The 18,156-nt window shown below is 36.8% G+C and overlaps 1 protein-coding gene across 1 annotated transcript; it reads right to left on the bottom strand.

Annotated features, from left to right (window-relative positions):
- Window positions 1-5,349: 5,349 nt before the first annotated feature.
- LOC101537166 (olfactory receptor 4C15-like) lies at window positions 5,350-6,285 on the bottom strand. The gene has a single exon (XM_004622064.2). It carries the CDS (start codon window positions 6,283-6,285, stop codon window positions 5,350-5,352), a length of 936 nt encoding a protein of 311 aa, XP_004622121.2.
- Window positions 6,286-18,156: the final 11,871 nt, after the last annotated feature.

Here is an 18,156-nt window from a genome sequence, read left to right as displayed (position 1 = left end):
ACGTGATTGCAAGGTTATTTGTAATTGGGATTTTGACAGACGATATTCTGTCACCAAGCCCACCTCCAATGTCAACTTCCCTCCATCACGTGCCCATATTTCCTCTCCTATGTACCTACCCCAGCCTGGCCTGCCATCTTTAGAGGCACCTTTTAAATGTGATTATGAAACGGGGATAGGGGGCAAGATGAGAGGTGTACTGGGGTTTTGTTCTTTTGTTTTGTTTTGTTTTGTTTTTTGGTGGTGGAATATGGGCACTAGTGAAAGGATGCTTGATTCATCATTGTATATCTGAGACTTAAGCCAGAAAACATTGCAATTTTCCACATGGTGATTCAATAATATAAAAGCTTTATTAAAAATAAATAAATAAATAAATAAAATAAAACTTTATCTTTAGTAAACCAAATGCTATTTCTAATTTCATTCATAGCAATAATGGAAGAAGGTTCAACTAATAAAACAGATACAAATTTTTTAAATTCTACAAAAATATTAAATAGACGTTTGCACCTTCTATGGATATTGTTATTGTCTTTGTGTTCAGGTAAGAAAGTTTCTAGAAAGAACCAGAGAGATAGTACAGCAAGTAGGGATCATGTCATTAAAGAAGCTGACACCACTTCAATCAATTCCTAGTATATGGTTTGATATGGTCCCCCCAACTCTCACTAAGAATAATTAATGAGTGCAAATCCAGAAGTATCCCATAAGCATTGCCATTTGAACCCCTCCAACACAAAGATATCATCTAGAGAACTCCTAATCTTTGTAGAAAGTGTATAAAATTTAATTGACAGTTCCTATTGTTTTTTAGCTTAAATAGTTATCAGAAGATTGACCAGGAATTTTTCTATCCATCTTGAATTCTAACTCTATGATAAAACTCTGTTTTTCATTTTATCAAACTTTACTTAATATAATTTGTTTTATATTTCTATTCTTTGAAATTCACTTTGATAAATATCTACAATAGTGATGTGGTTTGCTATGAAGAAGGCTCCATGTATTTCGTGCCTAGTAGAAAATTTAATTGCAATATGGCCCTCTATACTCTCAATGTATTAATTTGCAATTATAACACAAATCTAAAAAAATGTTATAGGTCTTATTAGATACAATTTTAATAAGGAGTTAAGAATAAAAATATTAAGATATGCATATGTTGTTCAAATAATGATAATGGCCAAAATATTGTCCTTAATTCAATGGAAAATGCCAACTCTTTATGTTAAATAAAGGAAAGAAAATCCACTTTGTATGTTTGGAAAACCATAATTCTGATGGTGCTTTCCTCTTTTACACTTATCTGACCATGAATCCGGGCGTTGAGTGAGGGTAGCCTTTGAATGAAATACACTGCTACTTTTTCATTTTGAGAATAAATGCATCTGAATACATATCAAATAAGAACAAGATGAGAGCAAATGTGACGGTGATTATGGAAAAAATTCACACTACTTCCTTATCCACAATACTTACTGACATTATAGAAGCTGAATTATTATATAGAAAAGACATGATTATGGGACCTGTAGGTCACACCCACAAACTGCCTCTGGCAGCTGTATATGCTCCTTAATGACCATGATACGAAGACACACAAATGCATCTCCAAATTAAGCAGCTCGCTGCAGAGATTTCTAAAAACAGTACTTACAGGAGCAGGCAGCCAAACTTGCGGCACGCAACAATTTATGCTAATCATAACATGCAATGCAAAACAAAGTATGGGGGAGATTGTCTGCCATAGAGGATGGATGGAAGGGGGGGAAGGGGGGATACTTGAGTCTTTGGCGTTGGAAGATGTGCACTGGTGACAGTTTGGGTGATCAATCATTGTATGACTGAAACTCAAACAAGGAAGCTTTGAAACTATATCATGGTGATTCGGAAACTAATAATAATAAAAATATAATGATTTAAAAATAAAAAAAATCATTGATGTAAAGAGAGCGGTATGGCAGGGTGATACTATTTCACCAAAACTCTTCAGTGCCGCCCTAGAGAACATCATGTGAGAACTGGAATGGGAAAGAATGGGCATGAAGATAGATGGTTGGCAACTACACCACCTCCGCTTCGCTGATGACATCGTTCTCATAACACCAAACATTAGCCAAGCAGCACGAATGCTGACTGACTTTGATCTCAAGTGTGGAAAGGTCGATATTGCATCTGAATCTCAACAAGACGATGTTCATGAAAAAATGAACTGGTCTCTGAAGCTCCATTTGCTCTCAATAGAACGAACATCTCCGATTGCAGCAGCTATGTGTACCTGGCTCGAGAACTCAACATGAGGAATGACTTGGTGCCAGAAATGCACAGGCGAAGAGAGCAGCGTGGAATGCATTCAAGAGGGTAGAAGAGGTGGTTAAGAGAACTTAGAACCTCCAGACTCCAGGTACATCTTTTTGATTCCAGCATTCTTCCTGCACTAACATATGCCTCAGAGACCTGGGCCCAATGCAAACAGAATGAGAATGCTATTAGGGTATCCCAAAGAGGAATCAAGAGAGCTATGCTGGGAGTATCACGTCTCACTCAAGTGAGAGAAGGAATCCGGAGTTCTGACCTTCATCGATGGTCAAAATTCAGGGATGCTGTCTCCTTTGCCAAGGTATCAAAAATCAGATGCGGCGGTCATGTAATGCGTTTCAGAGACGACAGTTGGACTAGAGCTGTTACCGACCGGATTTCACAGGACGTCAAAAGACCTCGGGGTCGCCCACCAACTAAATGGTCAGATTTCTTAGTCAAATCTCTCAATGAACATTTTGAGGCTCTTCCTGTTCCTGGAGCGAGCAGGTATCATTGGGCTACACTAGCTCGGGACAGGGACAAATGGAGATGTTACTGGCACCAGCTCAAGCAAATCGAAGATCAACAGGACTATAAGTGATACAAGTGAATAAAAAAATAAAATAAATTTGCGGCCGGGTTTTCGGCCCAGGTGCCCATGTCTCTGCAGAGCCGGTGGATGTGGAATGAGCGGGAACCAGAGACAGCTTTTGGAATTGGGGTTCCAGCAAATGCTTGCACCCGTGTATGGAGACTGAACTAAGCTTTTGCCCCACGCCGGCTAATGGAGGAAATAACCTTCCTTCTTGGTCTCTCTCCCCTCCGGGAGACGGCGTGGTATCCGACATCTTGTGGGTCCGTTGAGAAGGTATGAACTTTTGGCGCGAGGAAAAAAAAAAAAAAATGTGTGCTTTGAACTTGAAACAGCCTCGGGATACAGGGCCAGCCCCCACCAGGGCCGGGGCTCGGCTCCGGCTGGCCGGGTTTTCGGCCCAGGTGCCCATGTCTCTGCAGAGCCGGTGGATGTGGAATGAGCGGGAACCAGAGACAGCTTTTGGAATTGGGGTTCCAGCATCTGGCAGAATTTTCCCTGGACTTTATACAGAAATCCAAAACCCCGCGGACGCGGCTTAACATTTATAATTGTCAGCAATGTGAAACGGTTCCTTTTGAACAGTTCTGACTTGGGGGGGGAAACTCCAAATAATAACAGTAAGTTTTTGTTGAAATATTGAAGGTTTTTAATCTAGCAACCAGCTCTCTGGACTGTGAACTAAGCAAACTAATTATCAAATGTAGTAGGTCTGTCTTTCTTGCTTGGAAACTCTAACAACTATAGTGAGTTTTGTGTTGAATTATGGAATGTAATCAAGGTAAAGAAAAAATGAAGTGAAATTCATTAGTTATACAGTAGGGGGTGGGGACGGGGGGTATACTGGGGTTTCTGGTGGTGGAATATGGGCACTGGTGAAGGGATGGGTGTTTGAATATTGTATAACTGACATATAAACCTGCGAACTTTGTAACTTTCCACATGGTGATTTAATAAAAAGTTTAAAAAAACACATGGTATATATATGTAACGGAATATTACTGAGCTACTAAAAAAAATAATGTCGATTTTTTTCTAAATTTTGGATGAACCCAGAGGGTATTATGTAATGCAAAATCAGAAGGAAAAAGACAAAAACAGATAATTATATTCATGTATGTTATATAAAGAAACAAGCAAAGGAATTGAAAATGCCAAATAACAATAAATGCTCAAAGTCTGATGACAAAACAGAAAAAAAAAATAAATAAATTTAATATATTGACTAAAAAAAGGAATGTGGAGTTCATGCCCAATTCAATCAGTTTAATCAATGTCTGAATAAATAGCAGTCCTCTGACATCTTATTGCCTAGCTCTCCCTCTTAGAGAACTTGGTCACTGTTTCTTTTGAAGTTCAGAAGCTTCTTAGTTTGATGTAGTCCCATTTTTTTATGTTTCCTTCCACTTGCATGGTCAGTGCTGTTTTGTCCTTAAAGATGCTTTTAACTTCAATATCATGGAGAGTTCTGCCTACATTTTCTTCTATGATTCAATAAAATTTAATTTTTTTTTAAAAAAAGAGAACTTGGTAAGGTACTGAGAGCATTCTGTGGGTACGGCAGAGCCTGGCAAGCTCTCCGTGGTGTATATGGCATGGCTAATGCAGTACAAATGAAGGGTCTCATTCCCCTTCCCCTGAAAGAGCCTTCATTGCTGTACCACTAACAAAAACGAGAAAAGAGAGGCTATTAAATTTTCAGAGCTAGGATGAATGGACACATTACTGGTACCCGCTCGAGCAAATCAACCATCAAGGGGATTACAGTGATATAGTGATAATACAACATTAAAAAAAAAAGCAGGATGAGGAAATTACCATATCATAAGCCCTATAAATTCACCATGCTTAGATCCTATGAAAATGACCTAATTATTATGCAAGAATATTTCAACAAAACTTTCTTATCACACAACAAGGGAATTTTGGGTAGTAATGAATTCACAGAGAAGTAACTGATATAAAGGATGAATTATTTAACATTCTTAGTCTAAAATAACACCAAACAATATATAAGATCTGACTCATCTGAATACATCGAAGATAATGAGTGTATAGATCGATAAAAATATATCTATGTAGGTAATTTAACTCACTCACAATGCAATAAAGCTCGTCATTACAGTTAATATAGAACACGCAGAACTCAAATCAATGCATCTGCAAAGAAATTGGGAATATGGTGCCAGATAAGTGTTTTCTGTCTCAGAAGTCTAATGTTTCTTTCAAATTTCATTAAGAAATTTAATTGGCATTTCAAAAAATATAATGCCTTATATCACTTGGGAAATTTTCAGGATATTTTAATTTATTATTTACTTTTACATTTTGTGTGAATTTGGAGGAGGGGCAGAAACATGTGGAAGGTCTGAGGGTTTATTCCTCACTTTACACTCAGAGATCAATCTGATGCAATCAAGTTACATTTAACCTTTTTTTCAAACCTTAAGGCTTTATTTTGCAACAGAAACAATCATTAACCGGCTGCACAGTTTGCTAATGGCATTTTTCACCTCCTTATTTCTGAAAGAATAAATCAAAGGATTGAGTAAAGGAGTTAGGATAGTGTAGAATATTGCCACGATTTTGTCAAGGGAGAAAGAAACTGGAGGCCGCGCATACTCAAATATACATGGAATAAAGAACAAAACCACAACAGCAACATGAGACCCACAGGTGGAGAGGGCTTTCCTCTGTCCTTCAGTGCTGTGGTTTCTCAGGGAGAACAAGATGACCCCATAGGACACTAGTAACATGAAGAAGATTAGGATGCAAAAGGTTCCACTGTTGGCCACTATCATAAGGCCAAAAGCATATGTATCAGTGCATGCAAGCTCCAGTAATGGGTACAATTCACAAATAAAGTGATCAATAACATTAGGACCACAGAAAGGAAGTTGTAGAGTAAAAAGAAGCTGTATAATGGCATGCAGAAAGCCCCCTGCCCAGGCTACTCCAATCAGAATGCCACAGAGCCTTGGGTTCATGATAGAAGTGTAGTGCAAGGGTTTGCAGATGGCCACATACCTGTCATAGGCCATGGATGTGAGGACAATCATCTCTGCTCCAGAAAAAAAGTGTTCAGTAAATATCTGCATCATACAACCTCCGTAGGAGATGGTTTTCTTTTCATAGAGACAGTCTATGATCATGTTAGGGCCAATTGCTGAGATAAAACATGCATCCAGGAACGATAGAAAAACCAGGAAGAAGTACATCGGGGAGCCCATGAGCGCTGGATTGCTGATGATGGCTGCCACAATCAGCAGGTTGCCACAGATAGTTGCAATGTAGACAAACAAAAATATGACAAATACAATTTTCTGAACATCTGGATTCTGTGAAAATCCCAGGAGGACAAACTCAGTGACAAAGCTTTGATTTTTCATGATTTTCCAGAAAACACTCAGAGCTGCCACACAGACCATCTCAAACTGCAATAAAACTGACAAGGTTACATCAGATAAGTTTATTATTGTAGGCACTCACAATTTTGTTCTTACATGGGGTTCTTTCTATTCTGTGCTTCTTTTAATTTTGAAACCAAAACAAAAAAATACCAGAATGTTCTGAAAAAATCATGTAAGATTTGGGAAAATTAATTTTTTAAGATATAAAATAGTGCTAGAGAGAGAGAATCTCTAGAGGAACAAAGACAGATGTGACAGGATTGGGAACCTATTTTATTTCAGTTACCATCATAGATTACTTAGTCATAGTATCCTAGAGAAAGTTGTTAAAGGAGACTTTGAAGCCATATCTTAGCCTGAGGCATCAGGACATAAATTTACCTGTCATGTTGACCATCAAGTTGTAATAATAAGCAAACACATGTGAGATGTCCCTGATCAGAAGAATTTTTTATCCACAAATGGGAAAAGTTGTCAATGGCATTTTAAAATCACAACCTTCACAACAATTTCTGGATTAGTCTGAAGTGATAGGACCTTTAAGATAAATCAATCAGGCCATATGAGAGGGAACTTCTATTAAAAATGTTGAGTTCTATAAATACATAAAGTATATTACAAAAGAGGTGATAACTCTCAATCCAGCAGAAGCCATACACAGTCTTATGCAGCAGGCCAGGAATCTCTCTTTTGGCTCCAAGTCTCTTATATAAAGTGCTTACAAAAACCACTGGCCTGCTGGGATCCACACAACCCACAGAAGCTTGAGGTCCCTCTTTAGTTACACACTGCTTCTTCACTCCTGCATATTCCAAGGGGGACATTTTCGCTGAACTTGCACTGGAGTGGTTTGGCAGCCTCCTACCATACCACACTAATTCTAGCTTTATCTTGATACTAACCTCGATCTCCTATTTCGCCAGAAAAATGAACGAAGTTAACCATGGTAGTAAAAAAACCTAGACCCCGAAACTACAGCTGAAGTAGTGACATAGTCAAAGACATTAAAAGTCATCCTGATATCCTTGCACAAAATTCTAAACAACTGCTGAGTGACAACCAAAGATGTTGGAATAGTTCCAAGAGGGAAGTAACTCTCTAGGATCACAAATCACGAATCATGAAAACCCGGTTAATCGTCGATTTCTCTAGCGGGCTCAGTAAATCTCCATTCATCCTTTCCCTGAGATCTTAGAAATCTCTTTCAACTTGGCCCTCCCAACAACTTCCCACTGGAGACTCTTTCAGGGTTAGGGGAATGAGATCCAGCTTGTTACTGGATTTAGCATATGAATACAACATGGGAAGCTTGCAAGGCTGTCACATGTAGGCAGGAAACTCTCAGAAGCTTGCCCTTTCTCCCACAGGGAGAACTAGGCTACAAGGCCCAAACATGTGGAGAGGAGCCTCAGGCATGGCTGTAGCTAGCTTCTGGTGGTCTTTGGCCCCCGGGAGCTCTTCAGGGTGGGGAGGGAAGCTGGAGCCCATCACCTCTGAGGGGCCCCAGGGAAGACAGCCAGGCGTTCGGGCAAGAGACTCTCTAGGATAACTGAGTTTATTAATTCTCTGGCTACCCTAGAGAGTGCCCTGGCAAGAGAGCACAGGTGATAAATTTGAAAGACTCAAATCTAGATACCAACAGACACAATGCATAAGCAGCCTAGAAATACCACCACACTTTCAAAATGAAGATAGTAGCCTGGACAACTCAATCAGAACTGGAACCTCTCACATAAAGATTATAGCTAGAATATGTTGACAATCTTTAATAAGCTCAAAGAAACAGTGGTGCGAGATTAAGAAAGCATGAAAACAGACATTGGAAACTATAAACAGAAGTGAGAGAAAGAAAGACATTACAGAGCATGAAAACTCAGTGGAAGACCTTGTCATCAATAACTATTGATGAAATGGAAAGGGTAATCTACGTGTTCCCAGCCTCTCCAAAAATTCCTGTTGTAGATATATTCACTAGCAAGTTTTTCCTTACTTTAATTTATCTAAAGTTATTTATTTGTTTTTAAATATTAACAAATCATCAATTGTCCAAACAACTCTAGAATTAAAATTAATTAGATAACAAAGCTCTACTATCAAAATCAATGCTTTTATAAAAATCAATTTTTAAGTGAAAACGATTGTGTCTTACCATGGAGTTGTTATGTGTTAAGTTATTTTTCTTTTTCCTTTTTTTTTTTTTTTGGCTTTTTGGGTCACACCTGGCGGTGCACAAGGGTTACACCTGGCTCTGCACTCAGGAATCGCCCCTGGCAGTGCTCAGGGGACTATATGGGATGCTGGGAATTGAACTCAGTTCGTCCGCGTGCAAGGCAACCGCTCTACCCACTGTGCTAGCTCTCCAGCCCCAAGTGTTAAGTTCTTGTCTAAAGATTTAAAGCTGTTTGTTGCTAGTTCAGTCTTCTATGTTATTTTTGTTCCTTGAGTTTAATTGTTTCTGATGTTACTTTGCCATCTAATTTGCTGTGTTTCTACTTGAATTTCATTACAAACCATTAAAAAATACCTACTCCCATTTTTTCCAGGCTCTTTCATGAAGTTGTAGAAGAAGGAATCCTCCCAATTTCAATGAGGCAAAAGTAACCATAGCATCAAAAAGAGAGAGAGATATCACAAAAAGGGAAAGCTATATCCCTCTTGAACATACATGCAAACATTCTCAACAAAATATTAGCCAACCAAGTACAAAGAATATCGGAAAGATCATTCGCCATGATCAAATAAAATTCATGGTTTAATATATTCAAGTCATTCAATGTAATAAACACCATGAATATAAGAAAAAATAGTCATCTAGTAATATCAATAGATGCAGAGAAAACATTCAAAAAAGTGCAAACCCATTCATGATGTGAACTCAATAAAGTGGAAGATGAAAGAATTTTCAATATAGCTAAAGCCAATTACCACATGCTCACAGAAAATATTGTGCACGACCTGTAAAATTGAAAACCTTTCCTATAAACTCAGTCACAAGCCAAGTATGTCCACTCTCATCACTACTATTCAATTTAGTTCCGAAATTCCAAGCCATAGCAATTAGGCAAGAAACAGATATTGAAGGCACTCAGACTATAAAAGATGTCAGTCTCAGTGTTTGCAGAGACATGGAACTACACTTTGAAAATGCTAAAGACTCTACAAAAAAAAAAAACCTAGAAAATGTATATTTATACCATTGAGTAGCAGAATACAAAATCAATGGACAAACTATTGCTTCTTTTTACATGCAAACAGTAAAGCAAATGAGAGAGAGGTTAAAAAGTTAATCCCATTTTCCAGTTGTTCCTCAGAAAATCTAATACCTGGGAATCAACTTAACAAAAAAAGTTAAAGACTTACCTAGAACAAAACCATGTTATTATAAAATAAAACATAAAGACAAAAGGAAATGTAAACATCCCCTCTTCATGGATAGGAAGTATCAACATTTGTCAAAGTGGCAATCTTCCCAGAACACTGCAGATACAATGTAGTTCTATTAAAGATGCCCATGACATTTTTAAAGATATTTAAATATATATTTTAATTTATAATCTATGTTTGGATTGGAACACTAGTCCGACATGGATTCGATTCCTCCATCTCTCTCAGATAGCCTGGCAAGCTACTGAGAGTATCCCACCTGCACAGCAGAGCTGGCAAGCTGCCTGGGACGTATAGGATATGTCAAAAACAGTAACAGCAAGTCACACAATGAAGACCTTACTGGTGCCTGCTCCAGCAAATGATGAACAACTGGACAATAGCGCTAGAGTGCAGTGCTGTAATCTATGTTTATAGATTAAACATGCCTGAATTTCACACGGAATAATAAGTCCATTTAGTAAACCTAAGAAATCTTAGGTCCAAAAACGTTAGCAGACTTCACTTTCCACAACTTCAAACTGTGTGATAAAGCTATAGTCATCAAAACAAAGGACAGACAGTTGGTCAATGTTGCAGAATTGAAAGTCCAGAGAAAAATCCTCAGGTATAAGGGACATTTAATGTTTATAAAAAGAGGGGAGCAGGGACATGATGTGGAGCAAAAATAGTCTCTATAGCAAATGGTGCTGGAATAACATTGATCACACCGTGCACAATGTCAAATCAAAGCAGATTAAATACATTGATATCTGACTTTCTCCTTCAATTACATTGAAGAAAACATAGGTGGAACATTTTGGCATGGAAGCAGATGCTCTCTTCAATGATTCAATACCATTGGCCAAGTAAACAGAATCAAAGATAAATAAATGTAACCATCATATAGAGAAGCTTCTGCAGCACAAAAGAAACAAGAACAAAAGTAAGAAGACAACCAATAGACATAGAGAAAATATTTTCCAACTAGTCTTCAGACAGATGATTAATATCACACTATAAAAATCTCTGGTTGAGCTTTTTGTTTACAAGAACAAAACAAACAATGACACAAGAAAATGGAATAGAAGTATACGGATAGTAACTCTCAACAGAGACATACAGATGGCCAAAAAGAATATATATATACATATATATATATACACACAGATAAAGGCATACACATATATATATCACTTATCATCAGGAAAATACAAATTAAAAAAAAATAACAATGATATGTCAACTCAGACCAGTGAAACTGTAATGTATCACAAAGAAAAAAAATAAACAATAATGTTGTAGATGTGAGGAAAAAATTCACTGTTAGTAGGAACATTTCTGGTCCAGCATTTTTGGAAAAAAATACAGCATACATTCTTTAAAAAATAATGAATCAGTGTACTACATGATCCAGCAACTCCACTTCTTGATGTCTATCCCATACCAAAAAAATAAAAAGCACATTGAGAAGATTTGCCCTTCTATATTTGTTCATTACAGCCAAATTCACAATAACCAACTTCTAGAAACAACTCACTTGTCAAGAGCAGATGACTAGATGAAGAAAACATAGGACATATGCATAATGGAATTATAAGAAAAGATGAAATCATGAAATTAGCTGGTACATGATGGATCTGGTGGGTATCATGTTGACTGAAGTAACTCGAAGGAAAAAGGACTGACTCAATTATTTCTCATACATACGGGATATAAAGAAGCACTGTAGGGATATAAAAAATACTCAATGGGACAAAATGAGATTGATTTTTGGTAGTGGGCCACCAACGGAGAAAGCAAGTGGTAGGGGCAGAGAGGAATTAGCTAGGCAGGGGTTGACACTGGGGAACTGGTGAGAAGGAAGTGGACATGGCAGGTGGGGTGAGGGGAAGTTTGATCAGGGTTGTGTTATGCATGAAATCCTATCACGAAGGGTTATAAACTGTAGTACCTCAAATAAAATTAAATTAAATTAAAAATAAAATCTTTGCATGAATTACATACTGTTTTATCTAAAACTTAAAATATACCTATTTAAAATAATACTACTATCAAGTGTGGTCCTCATTTGTAAGTGCAATAATAGCATAAAAATAATTATCGAAGCATTATTGCCTAGTAAACTACCAATGCTATATCTTTTATACATATTTAACTGTGGATAATTAGCACTTAGAGTATTATTTCAAACAAATAATAGATGTTGATCTGGAATTTAAACCTAGACCTTTGCATTCTTTACATGGCCAGTTCTTGCCTATTGGATCAACCCAGACAGGAACAGGAATCCTTCTTTCCCAGCAAGAAAATCAGAGAGTGAATGACTGTTCTGTTTCTAATCCACATATAGAGGTTAAAATATGTAACAAAACTACATAGTAAGAAATAGAGCTATATGTTGAATATAGCTGAATCTTGAGTTTTTACTCACTACTTATTAATTACATATTAAGATGTCCTCCAATTTGTTTTAGTACAATTTCCTTAGATATAACTACTTGAAATTTACTCTCTTGAAAAATATATGAGTTCACCAATTACCTGAATGTATCAACAGATTATATCGAGAATGATTTCATATTATTTCTTTACCAGGAAAACAGAAAAGTGTAGCTTATGATACTGTGCCTTTACTGGTTGAAGTTTCTATTGTTTCTCATGTAGAAAGTCAGCCATTTTATCCACAGAAATATTGTCCTTTAAGATGCAGAGAATTATTTCAATAATTATTTCACTTATTTCAATTTCTCAGTTCATTTCCAGCTACAACTGTGAACAACAGTTTTACCCTCAACAGAAACGATCACAAATTTTATGATATTGCCATATGCATTTGCTCTTTATTTAATTGTAGGAAGCTAAGAGGCTTAGAGAACAAATAAAATTTATTCTATAACTATAAAATATAAACATAATATAAAGTTAAACCCCTAAACTCAAAACGTTGATAAAAAAAACCCTACCCATTCTGATTTGTGTTCAACTTTAATTCATTTCAGCAATGCCTGCACAATGACCTCTGTATCTTGCTACAATTGTCTCCAAGACAGCAAGAGCATAAAGAAAATACAACATTGTTCCATGAGTCAAACTTATATTGAAAGGGAAAAAAACATCATTTTATACTAGTGTCAAAAGAAAAGAGAAAGCAATGAAATGGATAACAGTTCAGAACCAAGGCAACTTACAAAAAGCAGGGAACTGCGTAATTGAGTTTCAAATAGAAAAGATACATATAGTAGTAAAAAAATGTAATGGTGTGAAAAAAATCAGGCAATTCATTCACAAATATATATTAATGTTCATGTCATAGTTTTACAAATATACTAATTTGATTAAATTAATCAAATAAGACTAATCACTATAATTAATTCGAATTAATGATTGCATTATTTAATTTTTTTGCTGATAACCATGTGTCACTGAGAAAACCTCAGTCTTGGTGTCCTCTTCTAAACAGTGGTAACATATTTCAAACTGCCCAATCCACAAATCAAAAAATATTCTTATGCATATTCAGTATTTAGTATGCATAAGTCAGAAGATATTTTTAAATATTGAAGTCAACATTTTTATTAAGTAATGTATATAGCAATGCACACATGACAATTTAATTAAATTAATACATTATATAATCAATAATATAAATCTCTATACCATGTGATTAAGTTTGGATTTGGTTTGGGACCACATTCAGCAGTGTTCAGCACTTAGATATTCCTGGCTCTGTGCCAGGACTCAATCCTGGGGGAACTCTCTAGCACCAGGTTGGATGCCTGGATATAACCAGTGTTGGCTGTGTTAAAGACATGCATCTTACCTGCTGTACTATCACTTGGCCGAGAATGATATAAAGTGTTCTCATTTACATTATTAACCTAAAATTCGATATTCCTTCCCCAAAATATTCAAAGGAAAGATATAGTGCTTATGAATCATCTACTTGGCTCCCTGGTAAAACGATTTTGCAGAGCTGAACCTAGATTGTTTATCCTGTGCTAAACACAAAATCTTGTGCTCAAGTTTTTAAATATCACAAATATTCCACAAGGAATTTTATGGAACTCTAAATATGGTTCTATTCCCTTTGATCTATCACTGTCACTGTATTCCCATTGTTCATCGATTTGCTCCTGTGGGCACCAGGAATGTCTCCATTGTGACACTTGTTGTTACTGTCTTTGGCATATTGAAAATGCCACTGTAGCTTGCCAGGCTCTGCCCTGCGGGCAGGATATTTTTTGTAGCTTGCTGGGCTCTCTGAGAGGGACTGAGGATTCAAACTGAGTAGGCTGCATGCAAGGCAAACACCCTACACGCTGTGCTATCACTCCAGTGCAAACATCACTGTAGTTAGAAATATTTTTTGGATTCCTGAGACATGAGAAATCCAGAAAACAAAAGTACAGCTGAGACAAAGGCAAAGTGATCAATATGTTACAATTTACCTAACTTGCATTGAACCTGAAAATGAACATAAGCAGAGAAAAGAGGTTTAAGGTCTTGAAATAACAGTTATTTCAATAACTCTACCAAAAGTTTTCCTTCTTTTATACAATATTTTTTGAGTGCTTAAAGCATCTTGAATGCTGTCTTATTGATGCTAAATATTGTATGTCACTATGTTTTCCTTGAATTTACAAAGATTATAATCTCTATTTAAAGTGAAAATCCTGAGACAGAAAGGTTCTGGAGTATCCCAGTGTGCAGTAAAGCTGCAGTATTTCAACTTACAACCAAATGTTAGAACCTAAAATTCTATTAAACTTGATCGTTGGATTATACCATCTATAGTTTTAAGTCCTAATTTTGAATTTGAATTTCTTCTTTAAAATACAAAAGTGTAATTATGAATCTTACCATGATTCGGTCTATCGAATGTTCTTTTCCTGGAAATCTCTAATTCTCCATTAAGTGACCAACAAGTGACTGCTGGGTCCACATCTTATTTCTTCATCAGAGAGATAGAGGAAGAGCCACCCTAGTTGAAGATGCAGAGAATGTTGCCTACTGCTTGTGCAGCACTGAGATGAACATGGTATTGAGAAGGAGGGAATAAGAAATCAAAGGTTTCTTTTCGATTGATTTCCCACTGGAATTGAGAGATGTTTACGTGAGATATCATGAACCTGTAGAATTGCATCTCAATTCTCCCCAAGGTTGGGAATTTCCCACCTGTATGATTTAAAGTACTTTTAATGTTTTGGTTCAAGTGTTGGCAAAAATCTTTTGTCCCTGAGCAATTATATTTTTACAGCACATAGGTATCTGTGCTCCTGTCTCTATTTGAAGATCCTTTTATTACCTTCAGAAATAAAATATTTGTTATATGGAGATGGAATATATTTTTTGTGGTAAAGGACAAATCTTCTATTCGCTCATAAAAATGATAGGGTATTATTCTGAGATAAGGCTCCATAATCAATCTGTAATGTGAAATAGAGGTAGTAGTGTGCCATTTCATGTTTATTTAATAATAACAAAAGCTAGAAATTTTGATAAGAAGTATGCATTAAATTAATAACCTTTATTATTCTTTGTTTATGATTTTCATACTGCAGAACTTAAAAAATGATATATACTTATTTAAAGAGCAAAACATCTTTCTATTCAATACTTTATATCGTAATTTATCTGGAGTTTATACCCAGGTTAATGTGGTAGAATTAAAGTTTAATGCACCTAGTCCCTCTTTTGAAAATTAACACTTATAAATATGAGAATTTACCTCTGGAATATAGATTATATTCTGCTGATCTCTCTATTCTTATTCCAGGGCCTTAGTTTTTATAACTATCACTTTATAATATAATTTAATATATGGGAACATGATCAACCAATTTTTAAAAAATATGTTTGCAAGAATATTTTTTCTGTTTTAACTATTATGGCCATTAATTTGCCTCACTGTTAGTTAGAACACATGAGGTTATATGTTTGTTTTTGGTCTTTTGCCCACAGCTTGATGTTCAGAGTTTAATAATGACTGAACTCAGGAGTCACTCAAGAATTAAATTAGAATGTTATACATGATTTATTTTAATATAAATAGTTCAAACTTTACTAATCCAATTGTCCATTCACCAAAATAAAACTAGTCTTCAAATAAAACATTGAGGTTATTCCAAATATTAGTTAAGACTAAAGAAATAGAGATGCTATATTAACCTTCGTCTCTAAATGGTAAGATTTTAATGTCTTAAAACTATAAAGACTCAATTAATGGTTATAAAATTTAAATGCAGAGAAATAGAATGGAAAACATTGCTTTCTTTGAGGAGAGGGATGGTAAATCAGAGTTCCAGAGTTTCTTTTAAATATTCCTTGTCTATTGCCACTGGTTCATTTATAATTTATATATTTCATATGAATGAGATTTGAAGTTTGTTTTTCTTCTTCTGATAGATTTTTTTTCTCTGGTATCCTCCAGTTTTCTTCACTTTACTGAAAGGAACAAGAATTTTTTTTCTTTTTCTTTCTGATATTTTATTGATTAGGTAGTTCACAATATTTGATGACATTTTATATTAAAACACCAATCCCACTAACATTTCACCTTCCCATCACCATGTTTCAGATGTTTCCATCTGAACCTCAATACCTGCCCCAAAGCAGAACCAAAATAATATATACTGTATTGCTTGTTATGAAAAAAAATAATGCTGAAAATGCTACATTAAAGGATCCTTGGAGGAAAGGGAATGAAAATTGTTCTATTTTGACAGGGACGATTAAGACCTTCTATAAGAGATCATTAAGTGTTGTTTAGTGTTGAGTGTTGTGTGCTTTTACATCTGTAATGTATACACACACACACACACACACACACACACACACACATGATCACATATATGGGCTGGAGCAATAGCACAGCAGGTAGGGCGTTTGTCTTGCATGCAGCCCACCCAGGTTTGATTCCTCTATCCATCTCGGAGAAACTGGCAAGGTACTGAGAAAATCCTGCCTGCATGGCAGAGCCTGGTAAGCTACACATGGTGTATTCGAATGCTAAAATAGTAACAAGTCTCACAATGGAGACATTACTGGTGCCAACTGGAGCAAATCAATGAACAAAGGGACAACAGTTCTACAGTGCTATATATAGCTATTACCCTCTAAGATTGTTTGCCTGCTCCTTTGAAACCCATCAAATATCTTGCGGTACTCATGGAGTACCACTACCCACTACCCAAACACTGCTACGCTCAGGCCATTCTCTGAACACTCGAGACAAACCTCACGCATGAGTGAAGCCACACAGAAACTGGTAAGCAGAACTTTGCGACCTTGGTTTCCAGTCTCAACCAGACCTGGAAACAAGATCCACTGTCTGCCTCCTCCAATCTCTAGCACCTTAGGAAGGGATCTACTCCAGATGCCCACCCTACTAAAGCCAGATAAATACCTCACAGCCAGACTCCAAATACCTCCCCTACCAGCAACAGCCATGCTCTAGGCCGCTCTTCGGACACACTTAAGACACTTACTACCCATTTTCCATAATTTACACACCCCATAATTTGATGGGGTTCAAATATAATGTGAACCATGCGAACATCTCTAAGGGCAAATGAAGGCCGCCCTGAAAGCCTCCAGCCTCTTTGAGAGTCTGGAAAGATACCAAGAGTACACCACCCTCATGGCAGAGCATGGAAGCTACCCATGGCGTATTCGATTTGCCAAGAACAGTAACAACAATGGGCCTCACTTGCCTGACACCCAAAGAGTCCTCAATATGCAGCGTCAAGAAAGATGAGCAAGGAGAGGCTGGAAAATCTCAGGGATGAGCTAGATGGCCAAAACAAAGATAGACTAAAATGACTGTACTTTCAATGCACCTACACTGAAATCAGTAGCATCCATCCAGGACCAGATGGTGAAAGCACAGAAGAACAAGTATGACATCATTGTTCTGACTGAAGGAGAAGACATCAATCACATCATGCAGTTTTTGAAACTGGAGAAGAACTATTCCTCAGAGCATGCAAAAACAGAAGCGTCGGTGGCATCGGTGTCCTTCTCAACACAAACTTGGCCATGAGCAATGATTCATTCGAATGCCTAACAATTCAAATCAGATGATTACGCTTGAATAGATGTGGCTCACTGCCGGCAGTTTCTATCCTCATCATCTACGAACCAACATACAACTCCGATGAAGAAGAAATTGAGAAGTTCTACATGGAGCTAGACAAGTTCTATAAAGAAGACCACACCTCCTATAAGATCAGTTTTGTTGATTTTCATGCCAAGATAGAACTGAGAAGGTCGCCTGAAGAACCCCATATTGGGACACAAGGCCTAACATGGAACGAACAGGGTGAGAGACTGTCTGAGTTCATCATGTCGACCAAAACTATTCATGGTAACTCATAGTTCCAGAAGGCTGAATCTAAAAGATGGACATGGGAGTCTCCCGGTGGACAGTTCCACAGTGAAATTGACCACATCATATTCAATTGAAGTTTTGCCTGACCTATGTTG

This window comes from Sorex araneus, chromosome 6 (genome assembly GCF_027595985.1).
Source record: "Sorex araneus isolate mSorAra2 chromosome 6, mSorAra2.pri, whole genome shotgun sequence".
In the NCBI taxonomy this organism is placed as follows: domain Eukaryota; kingdom Metazoa; phylum Chordata; class Mammalia; order Eulipotyphla; family Soricidae; genus Sorex; species Sorex araneus.
This window is presented reverse-complemented; position numbering and strand designations above follow the sequence as displayed.

Coding starts and splice junctions, on each gene's coding strand:
- LOC101537166 (XM_004622064.2), bottom strand. CDS start 6,285: ATGAAAAATCAAAGCTTTGTCACTGAGTTTGTCCTCCTGGGATTTTCA.